We start from the raw sequence: 18,239 nt of genomic DNA, 5'->3' as shown, positions 1-18,239 counted from the left end.
AAGGCTCAGGTGTCTTATCTGCTCATTCATTTTGTTTTTGGAGGTGTTTTGTTTGACTTTCAGGGATGCCAGTTTTCTGTTGACTGAGAGCCAAGGGAGTGCCTCTGTGGATGTGAAAAGAAAGGAGGCCAGTCTCCAGGGCAAAGGAAACCGTGGAAGGAGCCCCCACTTTTCACCTAGTTTCATAAGCTGGGAAGTCTAGGGAGGAAGAAAATAATAGGGAACAGCATGGGTGTTTAACAGGGTCCTCCGGGGCGAAGCACGTCCCACCCGAGCCTCACAGGCCCCATGGCAGGTTCGGAGAACCAAGCCGATGGAGTCCCTTTAATGCACACAGATCAGAGCACGTGGGCGCAGGGGCCTGGCAGTGGTTTTGCAAGAGGCACCGTGGAGACCTCGGGTGGCCAGAGCGACCCATCAAGCCAACAGTCTGGCCACCGTCCTCTGTGAGAGAACTTCAGACCCATTGGTTAACTTTCTAAAGATTTTATTATTATTATTATTATTATTATTATTTTCAGGGATTGGAGGGTAGAATCCAGAGAGCCGAGATATAAACCCTATTCCCTCAAAACAGAGCTCCTCACACAGATGGTTGAACAAGATGGGAAATCCTTGGGTTGCTGAAGGCGGAACGGATCACAGCGCAGAAAGGAAAAGACAAGGACAGCAGAGAGAAAGCGGAGCAAGGACCGGCCGTCTGGCAACTCAGGGCTGACCGGCCCGGGCTTCGTCTTACCCAGGCCTCCGCTCGGCATCACTGTGCGCAACAGTCTGTGGGGTGATTCTTTTATTGTTTTTTTTTAACCTGACACTTTTATAAGATATCTTATTTATTTTATTTTAAGAGAGAGGGGAAAGGAGGGAGAAACAGAGGGAGAGAAACATCAATGTGGGGTTGCCTCTTACATGCCCCCAACTGGGGACCTGGCCCACAACCCGGGCCTGGGCCTGGAGTGGGAGTTGAACCAGCAGCGCTTTGGTTCACAGGCCGGTGCTCAATCCGCTGCGCCGCCGCAGCCAGGGCTGTGAGATGATCTTAACTTCGCTGCTGCGGAGCCCCCCATGTGCTGTAGTCAGGAAACAGACCAGACCACAGGCTGTGGGATGTGTAGAAAATCGATCATATCATTAAAATTAAATCTATTGCTGAGACCCAGAAAGGAGAAGAATGCAAAGCAGAATGCCCTGGGAAGCTGCCGCAGACACGTCAAGGACACGGGCGGATGCGGGGACTAGGACGGCCCCAGAGCTGAGACCTGGCCCGTGTCCCAGGGCGAGGGAGGAACGCGACCCACTGGCCACAAGCCACGCCACACCGACACATTCCAGGAATGGGAAATAAGGAAGAACATCAAATATTTGAACTCTGGGCAATGTTTAATCCAAGCCGTGAAGGGACGAGGAAGACGTGTGCGCTGGTTCCCAGGGGAACTGGGAGCCCAGTAACGCAGGCCCATAACGCTTTCGACACCACCGAGGATTCCCACGTAAGACGTCACTCCGCACAGGGTGACTCCGGTCACACCTGTCCCTGGAGAGAGGAGAGAGGCCAAAGCTGTACTGCCGCAAACCTCAAAGGGGCACGGTGACATTTTTGTGGGGAGGTTTTCGATGTTTGTCTTGCACGGGATTTCTGTAGAGGTGGCAGTGGGGAGGACAGGCGTGCCTGTTCAGAGGAAAGCCACCAGGTCTCTTTTTAACAGGAAATTGCTCCCCTGAATTCTGGCCTGAGGGAGTCAGACCACATTCGCTCTTAGAACAAACATCGCTGAGCACCTGGACCTTCGATCTGCATCTGTCGTGAACGCTCCCTTGCTGCCTGTCACCCATGAGCCCACGACCCCACTCAGCATGTTTCTCCCCCTCTGACCTGCTAATGCCCAGGGGTAAACGGCGCTGGGACAGGCATGGGTTGAGCCAGGGTGGGGTGGCCATGCTCGGTGAGGGTCTGGCCCACACAAGCCCAGTGTGCACATACACACAACAGATCAGACAGGCCCTTGGGCAGACCCATGACCCACAGACTCCTGCCCAGGAGCAGTGACTATTGCTAAACAGGGACCCACATTGCGGGGCTAGAGTTTGTTTACCACTCGTCTTTCCCTCCAGAAGAGGCAGAAGGAACATGCTGGTGACATTGTTTGGGAAAGGTGGGTCCATGCAGAGGGTGGCAAACTCCAGAAGTATGTACGTTACTTGGTATGTGGTTACTATCCTATCCTGAGCACTAACGAGATCATACCTGCCCTATGCAGGGGTTCCTTTGGTAAGCCGGCGGGTGGGGGGTGGCTGGGCAGGGGAAGTCGCTGTGTAGAGGCTGTAAGAATTTACTGAGTACTTTTCTAGTGACACCTGCTTTGACAAAAAGCCAGCTTTGCTCTTGATCCCCAGGACCAAGAAGTCTGCAGGAAGAGAAGCCAGGACAGCCCTTTGGTGGGGGAGGGGACTGCCTTTGTCCCTGAACCACCAGATGATTTCTTTTTAAAATTGAAATTAGTCACCAAAGGAAAGACACTTTGACACTGAGCTGCCTGGGACCGCTTGTCTTTGCAAGAACGAGGAATTTATGACGATTGTATATGGATCTCAAACATGTATTTGACGTAACTATGCTAACACGGCCACTTTATGTGTCTCAACTCCTAAAATCCTAGGCTGATACTACTAAGCTCCTCATGGCATTAGCTTCTTCTCTAAAAATTTCATAGTTACTTCTATTATTTTTTTAAATCAGACAATGAAAGAGAAAAAGTAAGACATTTGTTTATTAAGGACTGCGACCAATCAAAAGGAAAATCGCACACTTCAGAAGTGTCTTTCTTCTCTGGGATGTGTCCTTCCAGTGCATTTTGCTGTTAAAGAAAGAAGGACAAGAGGATTAGACCCTGAGGTGTGCGTGTCACATGCGTGCCATGGGGGCACGGGATCTGGGAGTCCTGGACGCTGTTCAACAGGGACCCCAAGGTGGCACCGGACACTAGACCAACGAGGCGAAGAGGCCAGCTGCCTGAGCGAAGGAAAGGGTGAGAGACACCTGCAGGGAGAGGGGGAGGTGCTGAGTCCAGGTAACGGAGACCCAGCCCCAGGCAGGAAGCTCCAGTCTCAAAAAGGGCAAGTCCAGAGGGGCCCAGAAGGGGTGGCACCTCATGCTGGGACGCAGGCTGATCTGAGGGACAGCTGGTGGTGACAGGGTGGGAGGAAAGAGAGCAGTGAAGCCAGGAACGGGGTGGGCTGGCCCCAGCGGCGCTCATCAGAGGGTACGCAGCTGGAGGCAGGGAAGGTCATTCATCCATCCATCCATCCGTCCGTCCATCCAATAAACATGTATGCATTGAGTATCTATTTGGGGTCAACAAAGATCAGGAAGGTATAGCCCCGACTTTCAATATGAAGGAAGAAGGAAGGAAGGAAGGAAGGAAGGAAGGGAGGAAGGAATGAAGGAAAGGAGGGAGGGAGGGAGGGAGGGAAGGAGGAAAGGGGGAAGGGATTGCTTACTAGTGGGGAAGACTGAAGCAGCATACAACACAGTGAATGCAATTCCAGAGATACCCACGGGCAGAGAACCCCCAGGAAAGGGGTACCTGGAGAAGACATGTCAGCCAGACCCCAAGGGTAAGCTGGGGGCAGGGGTACGGTAGTCCGGCAGCAGAGGCTTGGGCATGGAAGTCAGACCCAGACTGGGGGGCAGAGGAACAGCCTGCCACATGACTCTTCTTCCAGATGGAACGGAGGCCGAGAGAAGCAGGGGACTCAGACAGGAGCCACAGCTCCGGGGAGAGGGCCCGATTCCTCAGACCCCTCACCACGAGGGAGCGTAGACTCCACCCTCCAGGGGAGCAGGGCTTTGACCTGGGAAGATTGGTGTTAACATGACTTCGGTGACAGGTCGGAGGTGAATTTGAGAGGAACAAGATGAAACCGTCAGCAAAATGCCGACCACACAAGGCTGGAGAGGATGAGGCCAGACCCTGGAGGGGAAGGGCAGAGCTGGGAAGCATCAGGGAGGAAGGATGGGCGTGGTGGCTGGCTGGATGAGGGCAGGCGAAGGCTGGAGATGAGTTTGTTTTGGGTCTGGGTACCCAGGAGAGGGAGCTGGACCGGGAGGAAGAATAAGCCCAGAAGGGAAGAAGTCCACTACGAGCACGCGCTGCGGTGCCCACCCAGCGGCAGTGTCTGCAAGATGCTTTGGCCAAGCCTGCAGCTCAGCTGGAGGGACGCTGTGGAAATGGGAGTCGGAATATCTGCCCACGGACGGGCATCCCTGGGCATGCCGGGACCCCCTGGGGGACGAGGAGCATGCCACGGGCCCCGGGAACACCAGCACCTCAGGAGCAGGAGGAAGAGGGGAGATCCCTGAAGACTAGAGAACTCTCAGCAGAGAAGAGAGAGCCGGGAGGCGAGGTCTCGGAGGCCAGAGAGCTTCAGGAAAGAAGGGGGTTTTCATCAGCATCAGATGTGGCCGAGGTTCAGAGGGAAGGGATGGGCGGGGCCCAGGAGGCACAAAGGGGAGGATACAGAGCCGGGGGGGGGGGGGGGGGGGGGGTCAGTGTCCCGAGAGGAACTGGCGGGAGGCCCTGGAGGCTCCGGGAGCAGCCGGTGTGTCTTCAAGGCCAGCAGAGAAGGAAGAGAAGCTGGGGGTAAATCGGGGCGGGGACCCGTTCAACAGCCATCTCACTATTCCCAGAAATTCACCTACTCATGACTATCCATCGACAACCCCCAAGGCAATACTTCTAGAGCTTTCTTGTTCATTCCAGGACATGCTCCCAGCGGCGAAAAATTCGAGGCTGTCAGCCTGCAGAGGCGGAACCGCGGCTCTGCCTCCGGGTCTCAGCTCTCTTGCTGTGAACCAGGGTCATTCACGTGCCACGGTTTTGCACTCTTGTCCTCGCTGTTGGTGATCTTGCTGTGGATGGTGGCCCCCAGGTGCCGCGCCACACGCTCTCTCGTGTTCCTAAGCTCCGGGAGGCTTCGAGGTGGCTCAGGAGAAAACACGTGTGTCGCATGAGCCCCGTTCAGGCCCGAGGGTGTGGCCGGTTCTGGGTTCAACAGGAATGAACCAACAATCTATGTCAAATACAGTGTCTTGAAACAGAAACACACAGGAAGTGTGACCAGAGGCCGGCTGGGGCCTGCTCCTGCGTGTCCCAGGACCCACTGATGCAGCGTGTTTAGTGACTTCACAGAACAGCTGCTGTGACAGTCAGAACAGACGGCACGTGGGCAGGTGATGGGCAGGTGTGCCCACCAGCGACTGTCAGAGCAGAGCGCAAGTCAACAGTCACAAATGGCCAGGTTCCCGCCTCCCTCCGGAGCATGGACTAGATCTTCTATATCTTAGGCGGGCATGGGGGCCTGGCTCCCCCACTAGGTGGGCAGTCATGGGAGCTCAGGATAAGAAGTCACTAATCGGTCTGGTACCTGGGACGAAAATTGCACAGCAAACTCCCCAAGAGGCCCATGTTTTAGGGCCACGCCCCTCACGTGGCTGACAGTCGGTAGGTATGTTGTTAACACTTCTGGTCGATTCAAGGCTTTGCCTTCTAGCTGGCTACTAGAAATCTGGCTTCACCCGGCCCGTGACAAATGTACTGTAAACAAATAATCCTTGAGCCTTTGTCCTCCTGTGCTGGTTTCTAAACCTGGAGATACTGTAGTCTCATGAGACAGAGCATCTCAGGAAGGAAGAGAGGAGCTTTGGAGACAGACAGATGTTGGGAGCTGCGTCGCAATGCCAGCCCCGTGTCTGAGGGCAGAGGTCTCTAATGCCTCAGTTTCTTCACCTACGAAACGGAGACAGTAATGCCAATGTTATGGGGAGTCTGTTGCAGGATTTATGTAAGGCAAAGTACTGGCAGGGTCCACACACAGACCCAGACACCCTCGGCAGTTCTGATGTTCATGGCGCGGGGACAGGACAGGCGCAAAGTGGGCACTCTGTGGACGCGTGCGGGACAGATTGATGAAACCACGAGACTGATTCTTGGCTCCATATGGCGGCTGACAAAGGCCTCACTCAGAGCTGCCCCCAGTGCTGGCCCCGGGCATGGGGTTTAAGGATTCTGCTCCCATCGACCATCGTCATAAAGGCGAATGCATCAGCCACGTCGCGGTGGCAGGTGCGGTCACTCTGGCATGCGGTCTCTGGCCTCTACATAATGAAAACGTTGGAATGACTGCAGCTATAAAGACCAAGAAAGTGGGAGACCCTCAATTGAGTCCTTTCAACAGGAGAGCGGGATCCTGGCCTAGTTCCTAAATTAGAACAGCAAATAGGGAAAAATGTCAGAGCTCTTTGCTGAAATAATACCTTCGCTGGCCACTCTGACATCCAGACTGATCTTCTAGCAACCTGAAAGGACCCTGGGACACGTTTATGATGTCACAGGAACACTGAGTCAGCTCCTGTTTGCTTCCAGAAACTGAGCCAGGCTCTGAGGCGTCTTTGCAGTATGAGCCAAAGTCTGTGCCTTCAGAAGGCTCCCCACCGGGGATGTGACATTCACGATGTGACACTCACAATATGAAACGAGCCATCCTGATTTCCAGCATGCATTCATTCACTGTTTCCCTCCTTCCAGCGTGACTGAGCCCTTATTCTAGTCTAGACACTGTTTTTAGCAAAACCAAGGATATTGTTATTAATAGGTGAAGACAGCCATCATTAATCATCTTTTTCTTACTTTTACACTGAAATAATTAATAAAGATTAGACGGTAAGACATCCCAAGGAGTTCATGGTCCAGTGGGGACAAAAACAAGTAAATAATAATAACCATAAATATTTGAAGGGCCGGAGCCGAGAGGTTAAGGGGTCAGATCACGGGCCCAGCTCAGAAAGAACAGACAGACCAGGCAGGGGGCCAGGCCTCCTCACTGGGCGCCGTGTGTCAGCCTGACTGATCTCACCTTACGCTTCCAGGGAACTTGGAGCGCAGTGTGGGCACGTGCCCTGCAGAAGGCCACAGGAGGCTGGAGGCACAAGCGGGACGTCAAAGTCAGTGCCCAGGCCAGGCGGCAGCCCGTGGCCTTTCGTCTATGCTGCCCTTAAAGAGACGTTTTTGAGCCCCTCAGTTTCTTTATAGAAATCAGGTCATGAATTTATATAAAAATACATAGGTATGCATGCCCAATATAGGCATATTATTAATAATAAAATACAGCCACTTCAATGAGAATTCTGTCTTTCACCCCTGAGGACACTCTGTAAAGCGAAGAAAAAGAAAAAGTTTTCAGCTTGTAAAAAGGAATATGATGAGCCTGTGTCTTCATAGCGAGGAGCACCTTGCTCGCAGTCCAGAGCAGGTGTTTGTTTCCAGGGAGCACACGGATGAAAAAGGAACCCTGCCGTTTGCCTCTTTCGGCCAATAGGACCTCGCTGGTAAAATTTTTCTTCTATTTTAGTAAAAAGTCAGGTGACGTCTTTCAAATTCCAATGGTTAAAAATTAATTATACTACCCTTCGCTGATTCTTCTTTCTTTCTTTTTTAATAGAAGAATCTCAAAACCCAAGGTGAAGAATTCCATCATCCACTCAAAGGAGCACCTCCTGAATGCCTGTTGTGTGCCAGGCTCTGCCCAGGGCACTGGGAGCAATGACAAAGTTCCCTGAGCCCTGTGCCCGGGGACCCTGCGGGGACAGGTGGGCAGAGAGGAGACCAGCAGTGCCCTGGGACGAGGACTTGCGTGAGGTCCACAAAGAAACGCATCTCTGATGTGGGAGGGGCCCGAGCTGAGCCCTGAGTGGTGGGGAGGAACCAGCCAGGCGGGTGTCCCCACTAGAGCTCACAGCAGGAGAAACTGCAAGAATCTCTATTCTGTGGAAGCTTAGGGACGAGGTGGCCTTGGGAGAGTGGCGGCCAGAGAAGCGGTGGGGGGGGGGGGGCGCAGGCCACCAAGGTCCCCGTGAGTCAAGCTAGGAATTCTGGACTTTATCCTGGAGTTGTACAGCACTATGTAAACTGTAAAGCACATGAAGGCCCAGGATTTGTTATTAACGTGTGTGTGTATGTGTGTGTGCGCGCGCGCGCGCGTGTGTGTGTGTGTGTGTAAACAAATGTGCACTGAATCGATACCTGACTGCACCCAAGAGTCCTGTTAAGTGCGCCCTTCATGATGCCCCTTCACCAGATGGCTTCACAAACACACAGTTGCATCTGCTCCAATCGCTAGTCACTGGGAATTAATAAACCCATGAGACTCGATGCTCAGGGTGGGTTTGAACAACCGGGGCTCAGATTCCAGCTGCCCCACTTCCTCTCAGCTCAGGGCCTGCCTTCTGCACGCCTCTGCTGCATCCCGTAAGAGAAGCAAGCGTTAGGAGGTTCAGGTACAAAAGGGCCAGCATGGCCTCTGTGTTCCCAGTTACACCTGCGGATGGCACGCAAGGCGGACATCATGGGACAGGGCCTGGGCCGATGCCAGATGGCAGGTGTGGGCAAGGTCAGTAATTAGCCAATGCTGGGGGAAGATGGAGGGTAAAGGAGAGTCAGGGATGCTGTTGTGAAAATCAGGTGCATGGTGATGTCTCCCACTGAGAAAGGAAGCGGGAGAGGAGGCTGGATGAGTTTCACTTGCTCCTGGGGTATCCATAGCAACTGCATGGAGTGAGCCTGGATCCCAGATGGAGCGGGGCGAGAGAGGCAGACTTGGGAATAATTGCATAATGATGATCACGCCAGGCAAGAGGAAGAGGTGGCAGAAGGAAAGAATTGGGTTACAGAGATAACCCAAATGGTCACCAGGATTTACACTGTCCATTGAGAAAAGGCAGGCAGATTGCACTTCACAGATCTGAGGGACTGAAATCCAGTTTGTAAAAAGCAGGAAAGTGAACAGGAGGCGAGGAAGCTGAGCAGGAGCTGGAGACACAATTCTATCGAGAAGCGTAGCAGAGCAGGCGGGAGGATGGGAGCGACCCTGGGTCAAAGAAAGGGGCTGTTCTCTTGCTTTTTTGCTGTTTGTTTGCTCTTAAAGTGGAAGAACTTGATCGCATCAGTGGCAACAAATGCAAAGCCACGGGAAAGAGATTAAGGGTGCAAGAGTGGAGAGGTGAGGGAGGAGCAGTCAGCGTCTGGGAGGGGGAGAGCCGGCGCACAGGGGCAGAAGGGGGGTGACCAGGGAAGTACAGGCCTTGGCAGGGGCAGGACCTGCAGTTTGAAGGCTTCTCTGCAAGAGCTTCTATTTCTAAAGGTGCGTGTTTTTACCTGTGTTCTCTTACCTTAAGGCTCTTACTCAAAGCCAGTATTCACTCTCGCCCTGTGCCACTGGCTCGGGGACCTTCTGTTTCCAGGAGGGAAGACCCTTCTCATGACCTCTAAAGGTAGAAGAGGAAGGCATAGGCTGTGTCATTCACATCAAGATCTGAGACGGCATGGCCCGTGTGACAATGAACTAAGAAGCAGGATCGTGACTAGCAAACCAGAAGCCATCATGCCATGAGAACTGGATAACTTATCCTCCTGATCAAGCTGTCCCTCACTTTGTCCTGTGCAGAGTCACAGCCGAACCCAATGCTTCTCTCCCTCCACTGCAGGTGACCTTAGTCACAGCGACAAGCCCCTGAAGGCACAGAGTGTCACACTGCTCTGAGTCCTCCGTGAGTCTGCCCAGTGCATTTCACACAGATTTGTTGCATTGACGTAAATTGTCCTGTTCAAGACCGTCTCCAAGATGGCTGCCCATCTGTGTCACTGATGTTCCGAAAGCCCAAAATGGCTTTGGAATTCAGCTCTGGAATTACCTTCCAGGACATATAAAAAAGATTGGTTGCAATAATTTATGTCTAGATGTATTTTTTTGTCCCAAACAGCATTTCCCCAAGGTGGTAGCCAACCTCCGAGACGGCCTCCTTGCTGTTCAATGCCAGGCATTCCCCTCCCCCACTGAGCCTGGATTGGTCTGTGTGGTTAACAAGTATGCAGCAATGATGGCTTAGCACTTCCAGAAGTAGGTCGTAAAAGACTATGCCCCTGTCTTGGGTGCTCCGTTGCTTGCTCATTTCTCTCTCTCTCTCTCTCTCTTGTTTTCTTGGGGGAAGCCACTGTCATGGTTTGAGGACAGTCAGATAGCCCTGTGGAAAGAAAGACCCACATGGGGAGGGACTGAAACCCTCATCCTATCGGTCTGAGGCCACGAACCGATGAGCATGTGAGTAACCTTGGAGCCGACTCCTTCGGCCGACATCACAGCCCCAGTCAACATCCTGTCTGCAACCTTGTTAGACATCCTGAGCCAGACACAGCCCGCGACGCTGCTTCTGGGCTTCTGACCCTCGAAAACTATGGTAAGAAATCACTGGGGCTTTAAGCTGCTGAGGTTTAGGGTCATTTCAGTTACAGCCATTGGTTATTAACCTGATTCATCAGATTTATTTCTAAATGTCTTTTGGCTACTTCTAACATCAAATCTAATCCCCAGCATTTCCCACCTCTTCAGGGATTCAGAAGAGCGGGCCACGGACGCTGAAGGCGATTCCAACTGGTGGAATAGCTGCACCTTCTCTCAACGAGACCATTTAGAGAAGGTCTAAAACTTGGTTGTCGTTTTTTAAATCAAGCCTCAGATTGCAAGCCGTAGCGCTTCAAATAAATTGGAGTGTGCCTAATGAGGATCAGACATGGAACTCAATGAAATAAATAGCCCTATCTGTTTTAGTCATAGTCACGGAGAACTCTGGACGGAGAGTGAATTTCACAAGTCTTTTGGGATGCAGCATGGAAAAAAAATAGGCTCTGGAGTCTGACAGATGGGTACCAAAGTCCTGTCTCTGCCACTCGGTAACCAGATTGAAGGCCGGCATTGGCCGTGTAGGCCTGGGCAAATTGCAGAAACTCACTAAGCCTCAGTTTGCTCATCTACAGAATGGGAAGAAACACAGCACTGCCTCACAGAGCTATCACAAAGAATAAATAAGAAAACCGATCTGTAAATGGGAGAAGATAAATACTGGTAATTACGTCTGCTTCCCACAAAGTACAGTTGAGAGTGGAGGGCAAAGAGAAAACCAAAAGGCCTTAGGTTATTCCGAAAATGCCCCAAAGTGGGGCAGGGAAAAAGGGCAATGCTTATTTCCAGAGACAGGTTTGATATTTTGATTCCAAATAACATTTAAGTGAATTTTAATGCCTCAGATTTACCTTTTCAGTGATTTGCAAGCCAAGGTTATGCAGGACTGTACTATCTTTCCACTTTCACTTAAAACAGTTTGCAGTTCAGGGGCTTATCTCCTAGCAAATGACTTCGGCAGAGTCTGGCCTGATGAGAACAGGGTCTGCCAACCTGAGGAGGGACATAGGACCGCTTACCAAGTGACCGTCCGTAAAACTGTTCACGTCTGGGACTGTCGGGAATGAGACCTGCAATACGACAACAGCCATGAGGTCTTGCCGCTTCTGGAATATTCTGTGATTTCATTACTAATGTCCCAGGTGGGCTTCTTAAACAAGGAGGAAGTGGGAGATCACCGAAGAGCTTTGCTACCGTCAGCAGCCACAGGTGAAGGTCTCAGGAACATAAGAATGGCTTCCAAGCCAGAGCCTAACCCATCCCACTCAAACGAGAGGCCGCACGAGAAGGGAAGAAAGGAGAGCCCGCCCTGTCCCTACCGAGATGGGAGAGGGACGACCAGTCCTAGTCCCAGGGCTGGAGGGTGACCCCGCGCAGCCCCAGTTTAGGCCAGACCCCCCCGTTACACATGATTGCACGCCTGAGCCCTGTAGTTAGTTTAGGTCATGCATCCAGGGGTGAGCGAGCATGTTCAAGTTTAGGGAAAGACCCTCTCAGGGTGAAAACCAACATCTGCCGGACAGTTGGACAGAGATGTTGGAGCCCTCAAATGAAGTCGTGTGTGGAAAAGCTCCACGTAAACACAAAGGGACCCTTCAATGAAAGCTGTGTCGCTATTGCCTCGTGTGAAGAAAGAAAAAGGAAAAGAAAATGTTTGTTTTCCGTAATGACCATGCTTGTTCCAAGGTTATGTACCAACAGGTCTAGTTTTAAACGACTCACTAACAGAAAGCTTTAATACGAGGTTGTGTCAAGAAAAAAACAGCCGAAAAGAATAGATCTCAACTTACCAAAGAGGTCATCGTTTCTCCATCTGGAAGATCCCAGTAAATCCCTAAAACCCACCTACGTACATTTGGGCATCGGTACATATCAGCACATGAAAGAGAGAAAGAGGAAAGGCACTGTAAAAACATGCAAATCTTCTCTGGAGGACTCTGATCAATTAAATAAGACAGCATGTTATGTTAAATAACTTTATGTGATACCAAGCATGTATGTCTAAGAAAGAATATAGAGAAAAGCAATTTATATGAAGTTTCAAATGACTAAGGAGCTGCTTTCCATTAGACTCAGAATTACCCCCAAATGTTGTGGACCAGAAAGATGGAAGCTTGTTCTATGGACTTGCAAACAGACTGTGTTTGGGTCTCTCTATGAAGCTGTCATACATGTGCAGTTCGGTGTGTACAAGTAGCCTTCATGAAACCACTGAAAGTCCATATAAAAACATGTGTCCACAAGAAAAGCTGCACCTGAAAGCTTATAGCATCATTATTTAATATCCCAAAAGGGAAAATAACCCAAGTGGTGATGAACTAATAGATAACTCAAATGTAATACATCCATACGATGAAATATTGCTCAATAATCAAGAAGCTGAGTATTGATACATGCGACAACAGGCGTGGACCTCCAAAACAGGCTTCTACATGAAAGAAGCCAGTCCTAGAAGAACACATAGTATATGACTCCACTCATAGGAAATGTCCGTCACCGGCAAATCTATAGACTCAGGGAGGGGACTGGTGATTGTCGCCTAGGGAGGAATAAGGGGTAGAGAATGACAGCTGATGGGTGAGAGGTTCATTTTTGAGATGATGACGTGTTCCGGATTTAGATAGTGTGGTGGTTGTACAAGCTTATGAATACACTAAAACCTCTGAACTATACGTATTTCAGTTTGCAGGACGACGCCTGTCCAACTGAGCCACACCGACCAGGGCTCTTCCTCAGTTTTTAAAACTTCATTCAGTGAGTACTTACTGAGTACCTACCCTAAATCAAACATGGTCCTAGACTGACAGAAATGAACACTTCTGCCCTCATGAGACAGGCATTCTAGTAAGGAAAGCAGTCAATGACCAATCAGGCAAATAAATATTCAATACAATTTCAAGTCAGGAGTTTGTATAGTCCTGGGCAGTGTGGCTCAGTGGGTTGGAGTGCTGCTGTTCCGTGACCCAAAGGTTGTGGGTTTGGTTCCCGGTCAGGCACATGCCCGGGTTGCAGGCTTGACCCCCTGTCCGGGTGCGTATGATCCCCAGTCCGGGCACGTACAATCCCTGTTTGGGTGCTATGGAGCAACCAGTTGGTGCTTCTCTCTCTCCCTTCCTCTCTCTCGAAGCAATGAAGATGTGTCCTCAGGTGAGGATTAAAAAAAATTATACACTATTAACTTTACAGTATTGTTGCAAATCCCTTTCAATGTGAATGAAGGGAAACGCGTGACCCACCACTCCCTGCGCTTCTGTTATGCCCCAGACGCCGGCGCAGATCTGTGCCCATCAACTTCCTTAGTTTGGTCAACCACCTACCAGGTGGTCTTTATTCCTGGCATTTACTCCTTCACGTAAGAGGAAGAAGCTGCAGACCATGTAGGTCACATATCCTGACCTAGACTGCAGAGCAGGCAAGTCGCTTTGGACATCAGTCCAGCAAAAATGCGCCTCCTCGTTCCAGTGAATGGCAGAACCAGCGAGCACTGTACTTGGACCTAAAGCTCGTGGTCACTTCAAGCTCCCTGCTTCACACATCCTGGGAAAGCAGAGAGAGGGACAGAAATACACATAGGGAAATGGACAGGGACAGACAGACAGACAGAGAACAGGCTGGAGGAAGTAACGGGACTGTAGGAAGAGGGAACCCAGCTCAGCAGCCTGGGCTACGTTCCGACTGCACGGTCACAGCGGCCTGCCTCGGGCCCCCCCAGACCCCACGAGGCGCCGCCCCCGGTCATACCTCCTCGCTGCTGCTTGACTCGGAGCTGGAGGCCCAGCGGCAGCGCACCCACACGTCCTGCACCTGCCCGGCGGACAGCCACACTGTGCTCCTGCAGGCCGCTGCCGGCTGCAAAAGGCAAGACAAGGAGCTGTGTCTGCAGTGGCGCATGGGGGGGGCGGGGGGGCTCAGGCCCCATGCAGCCCTGCAGGACCAAACAGACGGACACCGAGAGCCGGGACAGGCTCACAGGGGCCTTCCGTTCCTCCAAACCAAAAATATCTCAAGACCCAAGGAGAAACAAACCAAATACGTAACCACCCCTTAAGCGCTGGATGCGTCACGCGTCCCAGGAAAGCCGCCGGTCGCTCGTGAGCACAGAGGGGCTGCCCTGAATCCTTTCCCGCTTGGGCAGCAAGAAGTGGGAGGGGCCCAAAGGCTTTCCTTTGGCCTCAGATTTCATTAGAAACAGATGTTTGTGACACTGGGCTAGGGTCCCTCGTAAAACAGAGTCACGGTGAAAAGTCTCAGGAAGCAAATACCAAACCAAAGGATCCCCTTTCAGAAGTCATGCCTTTATGAAGCAGCCCTCATAGTGTAACGAAGCCCCAAGAACTCACACGTCTCAACACAGATGCCTTGGAAAGCAAACGTTGGGTTGATGGTGGCACCCAGGGTTGCGGCCCAAGTGCAGGACCACGTTCTGGTCGCTGGGGATGCGGAACCAAACACACCGTGGTCCTGACAGTCATTCTCAATGGAGCCCAAGCTAGTGCGACTCTCACTGTTGGGGTTTTAAAATTATTCAAAGCAGAATTCAAAATGTCCCTGGGATTTTGACCTCTTGGTATTCACTTTGTATCATCACTATTTTAGAGAGCAGGAAACTGACATAACAGGGGTTAACTAACTTGCCAGGATCCTTCAGGACCACAGACTTCAGAGCTCACATCTCCAACCACGGGAACCCCCCCCCCGCCCCCGCCCCACCCCCGGGATACAGTGTGGACTCAGTGAGGGCCTCCCAGTGTGGCCAGACAACGCTGAGGCCAGAGCAGCTCCAGGTCATGGAAGAAGACAAGGCACCTCCTCGTGTTAGTTTCTGGGATGGGGGGGGGGGGGGCTTCCCAGCGCACTACCACGTAGTAGTCCCTCTGGAAGCCACAGGTGGTGGGATCTTCTCCAGAGTCCCTCTTGCACGTTGTCTCTCGGACGCTGAACTCTAGATCCATGCTCAGTCTGTTCTCATCCAGCACATTGACCTGCGTGAAAACGAAGCGGCAGTTTGCCACTGGCGTGTTTCTGAAATTCACATGGTTAGAGCTGTCTCTCTCAATACAAGGAGAAAGCATTACAGAATCATCCCCCCATTATGAGAGAGAGAGAGAGAGGGAGGGAGGGAGGGAGGGAGGGAGGGAGAGGGAGAGAGAGAGAGAGAGAGAGAGAGAGAGAGAGAGAGAAGAAAGAAAGAAAAGAAAGAAAAGAAAGAAAAGAAAAGAAAAGAAAAGAAAAGAAAAGAAAAGGAAAAGAAAAGAAAAGAAAAGAAAAGAAAAGAAAAGAAAAGAAAAAGAACCTATCAACCATCCGAGCAACCACCTGGTTCCATGCCGTGGCCCTGAACCCCAGAGGCAGAGGCGCTTTACCGAAGGCCTGCACAGCTTTAGGAAGACACTGGGAACGTAACTTCAATGCCCTAACTCCAAGGCCAGCATCTAATGACTCAGGTTTACAGCCGATCCTCATTATTCACAGGTTCCATTCCTGCAGACTTGCCTACTTGCTAAAATTTATTTGTAACTCTAAATTTCAATGCTCAGGGTCCTTTTGTAGTCATTCGCGGACATGTGAAGATTTCATGGAAGGAGCAACATGAATGTCACCTGATTCATGTCAATGATTCAAATTCATTGGAAAAGGCCGGAGAGAGGCAAGAGTAGGCAGGCTTCCAGATGGAACAGCGGCGTACAAGCTGCGGAAAGGCACCTGCTGATCTCGTGCTCTTTATAGAGCGCACGTGCACAGAAGTGTGTTTATTTGCAGGGGCACATGTGCCGAGACTTGGGTCTATATATGATGGCACACGTGCCAGACTGTGCCCTGGGGGGCCACGCCCCACACCAGCTCATCTCCAGGGCCAGAGCTCCATGGTGCCAGTCACTGGCCCTCTCAGGACTCATCCTCATGTTCTTAGCCATGTAAAGAAGTATTCACTTTCTCCTCTAGCAAGCACAGCTAAATTACAAGCAGGCCTGGCAAGAGGACATTGGTTTCCCCACACCACAAGTAGATTTCAAGAAATGCAAAAGACTGAAGCCAGCAGAGTCGGGGGAGAGGGGCCAAGGAACAAGGTCCTTTATCCCAGCCCCCTGCTCTTCCAGAACGAACCACCCTCCGGCTTGGCAGCTGACCACACACTGCACTTCGCCCCCACACCATGATGTCCAGGCCAGGTGACCCCACTCTGGCCACAGCAGCCTGGTTCCAGACTGGACACTTAGCGAAGGCATGGCCCGCTGTCTTCATGACCTATGGCCCAATTAGAAAGGACAACTGGGACAATTCGATTGATTTCCTGGGACTCTGGAAATGGGACACTGAGCCGCTTTCTGAAGAAGGGTCAAGGGGAGGGTGTAGTCTTTGGAGACTGGGGCGGAAATACCAAGAGTCATGTGCCCTTCACAGCTCGAGAGGGAACAAGCTAAGGGTGGGCACGGGTGGCACCCAGCCGGGATGGGAGACACACATGGGCAGGCAGACAGAGTACCTCCACGTCTTCCCATGTGGCCTGGAATTTATAGAGCCTGACCCACCCCCCAGCTTCCCCTAAACTAACTTGAGGACATTTCTGCCCCCTTTGCCCAGGAACTCTTTAGGCAGCGACATCCCCTGGGGACAGGCAGGGGGCAGGCTACTTGCTGTCCACATTCTCATTTCCTTTGAAGGATATTTCTGCTTCTCGTTCTTTGCCTGTCACAGACTTAGTCACAGGAAGCCCAAGAAAATTCACCTTTCCCTATGTCCAGTGCCAACAGGAAATAGACCACTACTACATTGACCAAGGAAGGGGGTTTCTTTACTTCAAAAGCCAGAATTTGTTTCCTATAGATATTAGAAGCAGAACTGCTGAACTTGAAAGAGCCTCGTTTCTAATGAATGAGCAGTTCCTAATAAAGCGTCTCACAACGCTACAGAGGCAGGCTGCTTGGTGGGAAAGGTCTGGAAACGGGAAACGGCCCAGAGAGAAGCACCCGGCAGAGGACACAGGCCTCCGAGGGCGCCGGGAGCCTCAGGCAGAGTCGTGCACGGCTGGAAGAGACGATTAGCTATGATCATTCTAAACTGGACAAATTTAAAAGGTGTACCCACCACACCGACCGAAGGAGCCAGAAAGCGGTAGAGAGAGGCGTGGGGAAGAGGCCATGGGCACTCACTCTTTTTACGGAGCTTCTGAACGCCCGGAACAGGTACGGGCTCAGGGACCGAGAGTTCACATCCGCCACCGAGGCGCCCAGGGCTTGCCGCAGGGAGGACAGGTCGTAGTCATACACCGGGAAACCTGGCCACGCAAGCACACGGGACACCGTGAGGCCGGGCGCACGGGCCAGGACGTGCCCCAGATTACACAGAGCTGAGTTCCCTACCTGCACAGGGCCAGGCGTTCATTCCAAGGACAAACATGGCCAATATTTCCAGCACCATCTCCTCCACTCGGGGAAGCACCACCCTTCGGAGCCAGGGAGGTGGTCTCTTTCTTGCTCAGGGGTGGCCGGGCTTGCTCGCTCGGACTGGGGCAGTCAGTCTGTAGCTTAACCAGAGACCGTTGATCCAGGTGAATATTTACCACCGGCTGTTCCTATGGGGAGGTGCCAGTTCGAGGCCACTTTTGAAGCCGCGTGACCTCAGCCTGGGACTTTAGCCCACGGCAAAGACAGCGAGAGGCTCAGGGGCTCCCAGGCACTGTTTGTTCTCCTCTGCTTTCATTTCACGCCCGTGCGCGGCTTACTTCTCTCTTTTAATTTCCTTTTTGGAGGGAGTGTGGTGTATCTTAGTTTCAACAAAACTTCATTTTAAATTGTTGTCTGTTCAGTTCCCTCTCACGCTCCTGAAGACCTTGCAGTTGAATGTTTCTGAGAAGCGTGTGGTTATTTCAAGATCGTCCTGGAAATTACAACTGCAGGGAAGACTGTTTAACCGACAGGACTTAACTCGGCCGAGCCAGGGCCCCCCTT

General features: G+C 51.8%; 1 protein-coding gene across 1 annotated transcript; it reads right to left on the bottom strand.

Annotated features, from left to right (window-relative positions):
* Positions 1-2,748: 2,748 nt before the first annotated feature.
* On the bottom strand, positions 2,749-17,939 carry SPP2 (secreted phosphoprotein 2). The gene is made up of 8 exons (XM_090285080.1): positions 17,652-17,939; positions 17,442-17,566; positions 15,150-15,272; positions 14,032-14,139; positions 12,081-12,135; positions 11,310-11,360; positions 9,224-9,319; positions 2,749-2,855 (listed from the first exon to the last, which is right to left on the bottom strand). Exons 1-7 carry the CDS (start codon positions 17,707-17,709, stop codon positions 9,234-9,236), a joined length of 606 nt encoding a protein of 201 aa, XP_090141206.1. The 5' UTR covers positions 17,710-17,939; the 3' UTR covers positions 2,749-2,855; positions 9,224-9,233.
* Between the last annotated feature and the right edge of the window lie 300 nt (positions 17,940-18,239).

Source organism: Furipterus horrens, unplaced genomic scaffold (genome assembly GCF_987537825.1).
Source record: "Furipterus horrens unplaced genomic scaffold, mFurHor1.1.pri manual_scaffold_1, whole genome shotgun sequence".
Classification (NCBI taxonomy): domain Eukaryota; kingdom Metazoa; phylum Chordata; class Mammalia; order Chiroptera; family Furipteridae; genus Furipterus; species Furipterus horrens.
The sequence above is the reverse complement of the archived record's forward strand: the minus strand, read 5'-3'. Positions and strand labels throughout refer to the sequence as shown.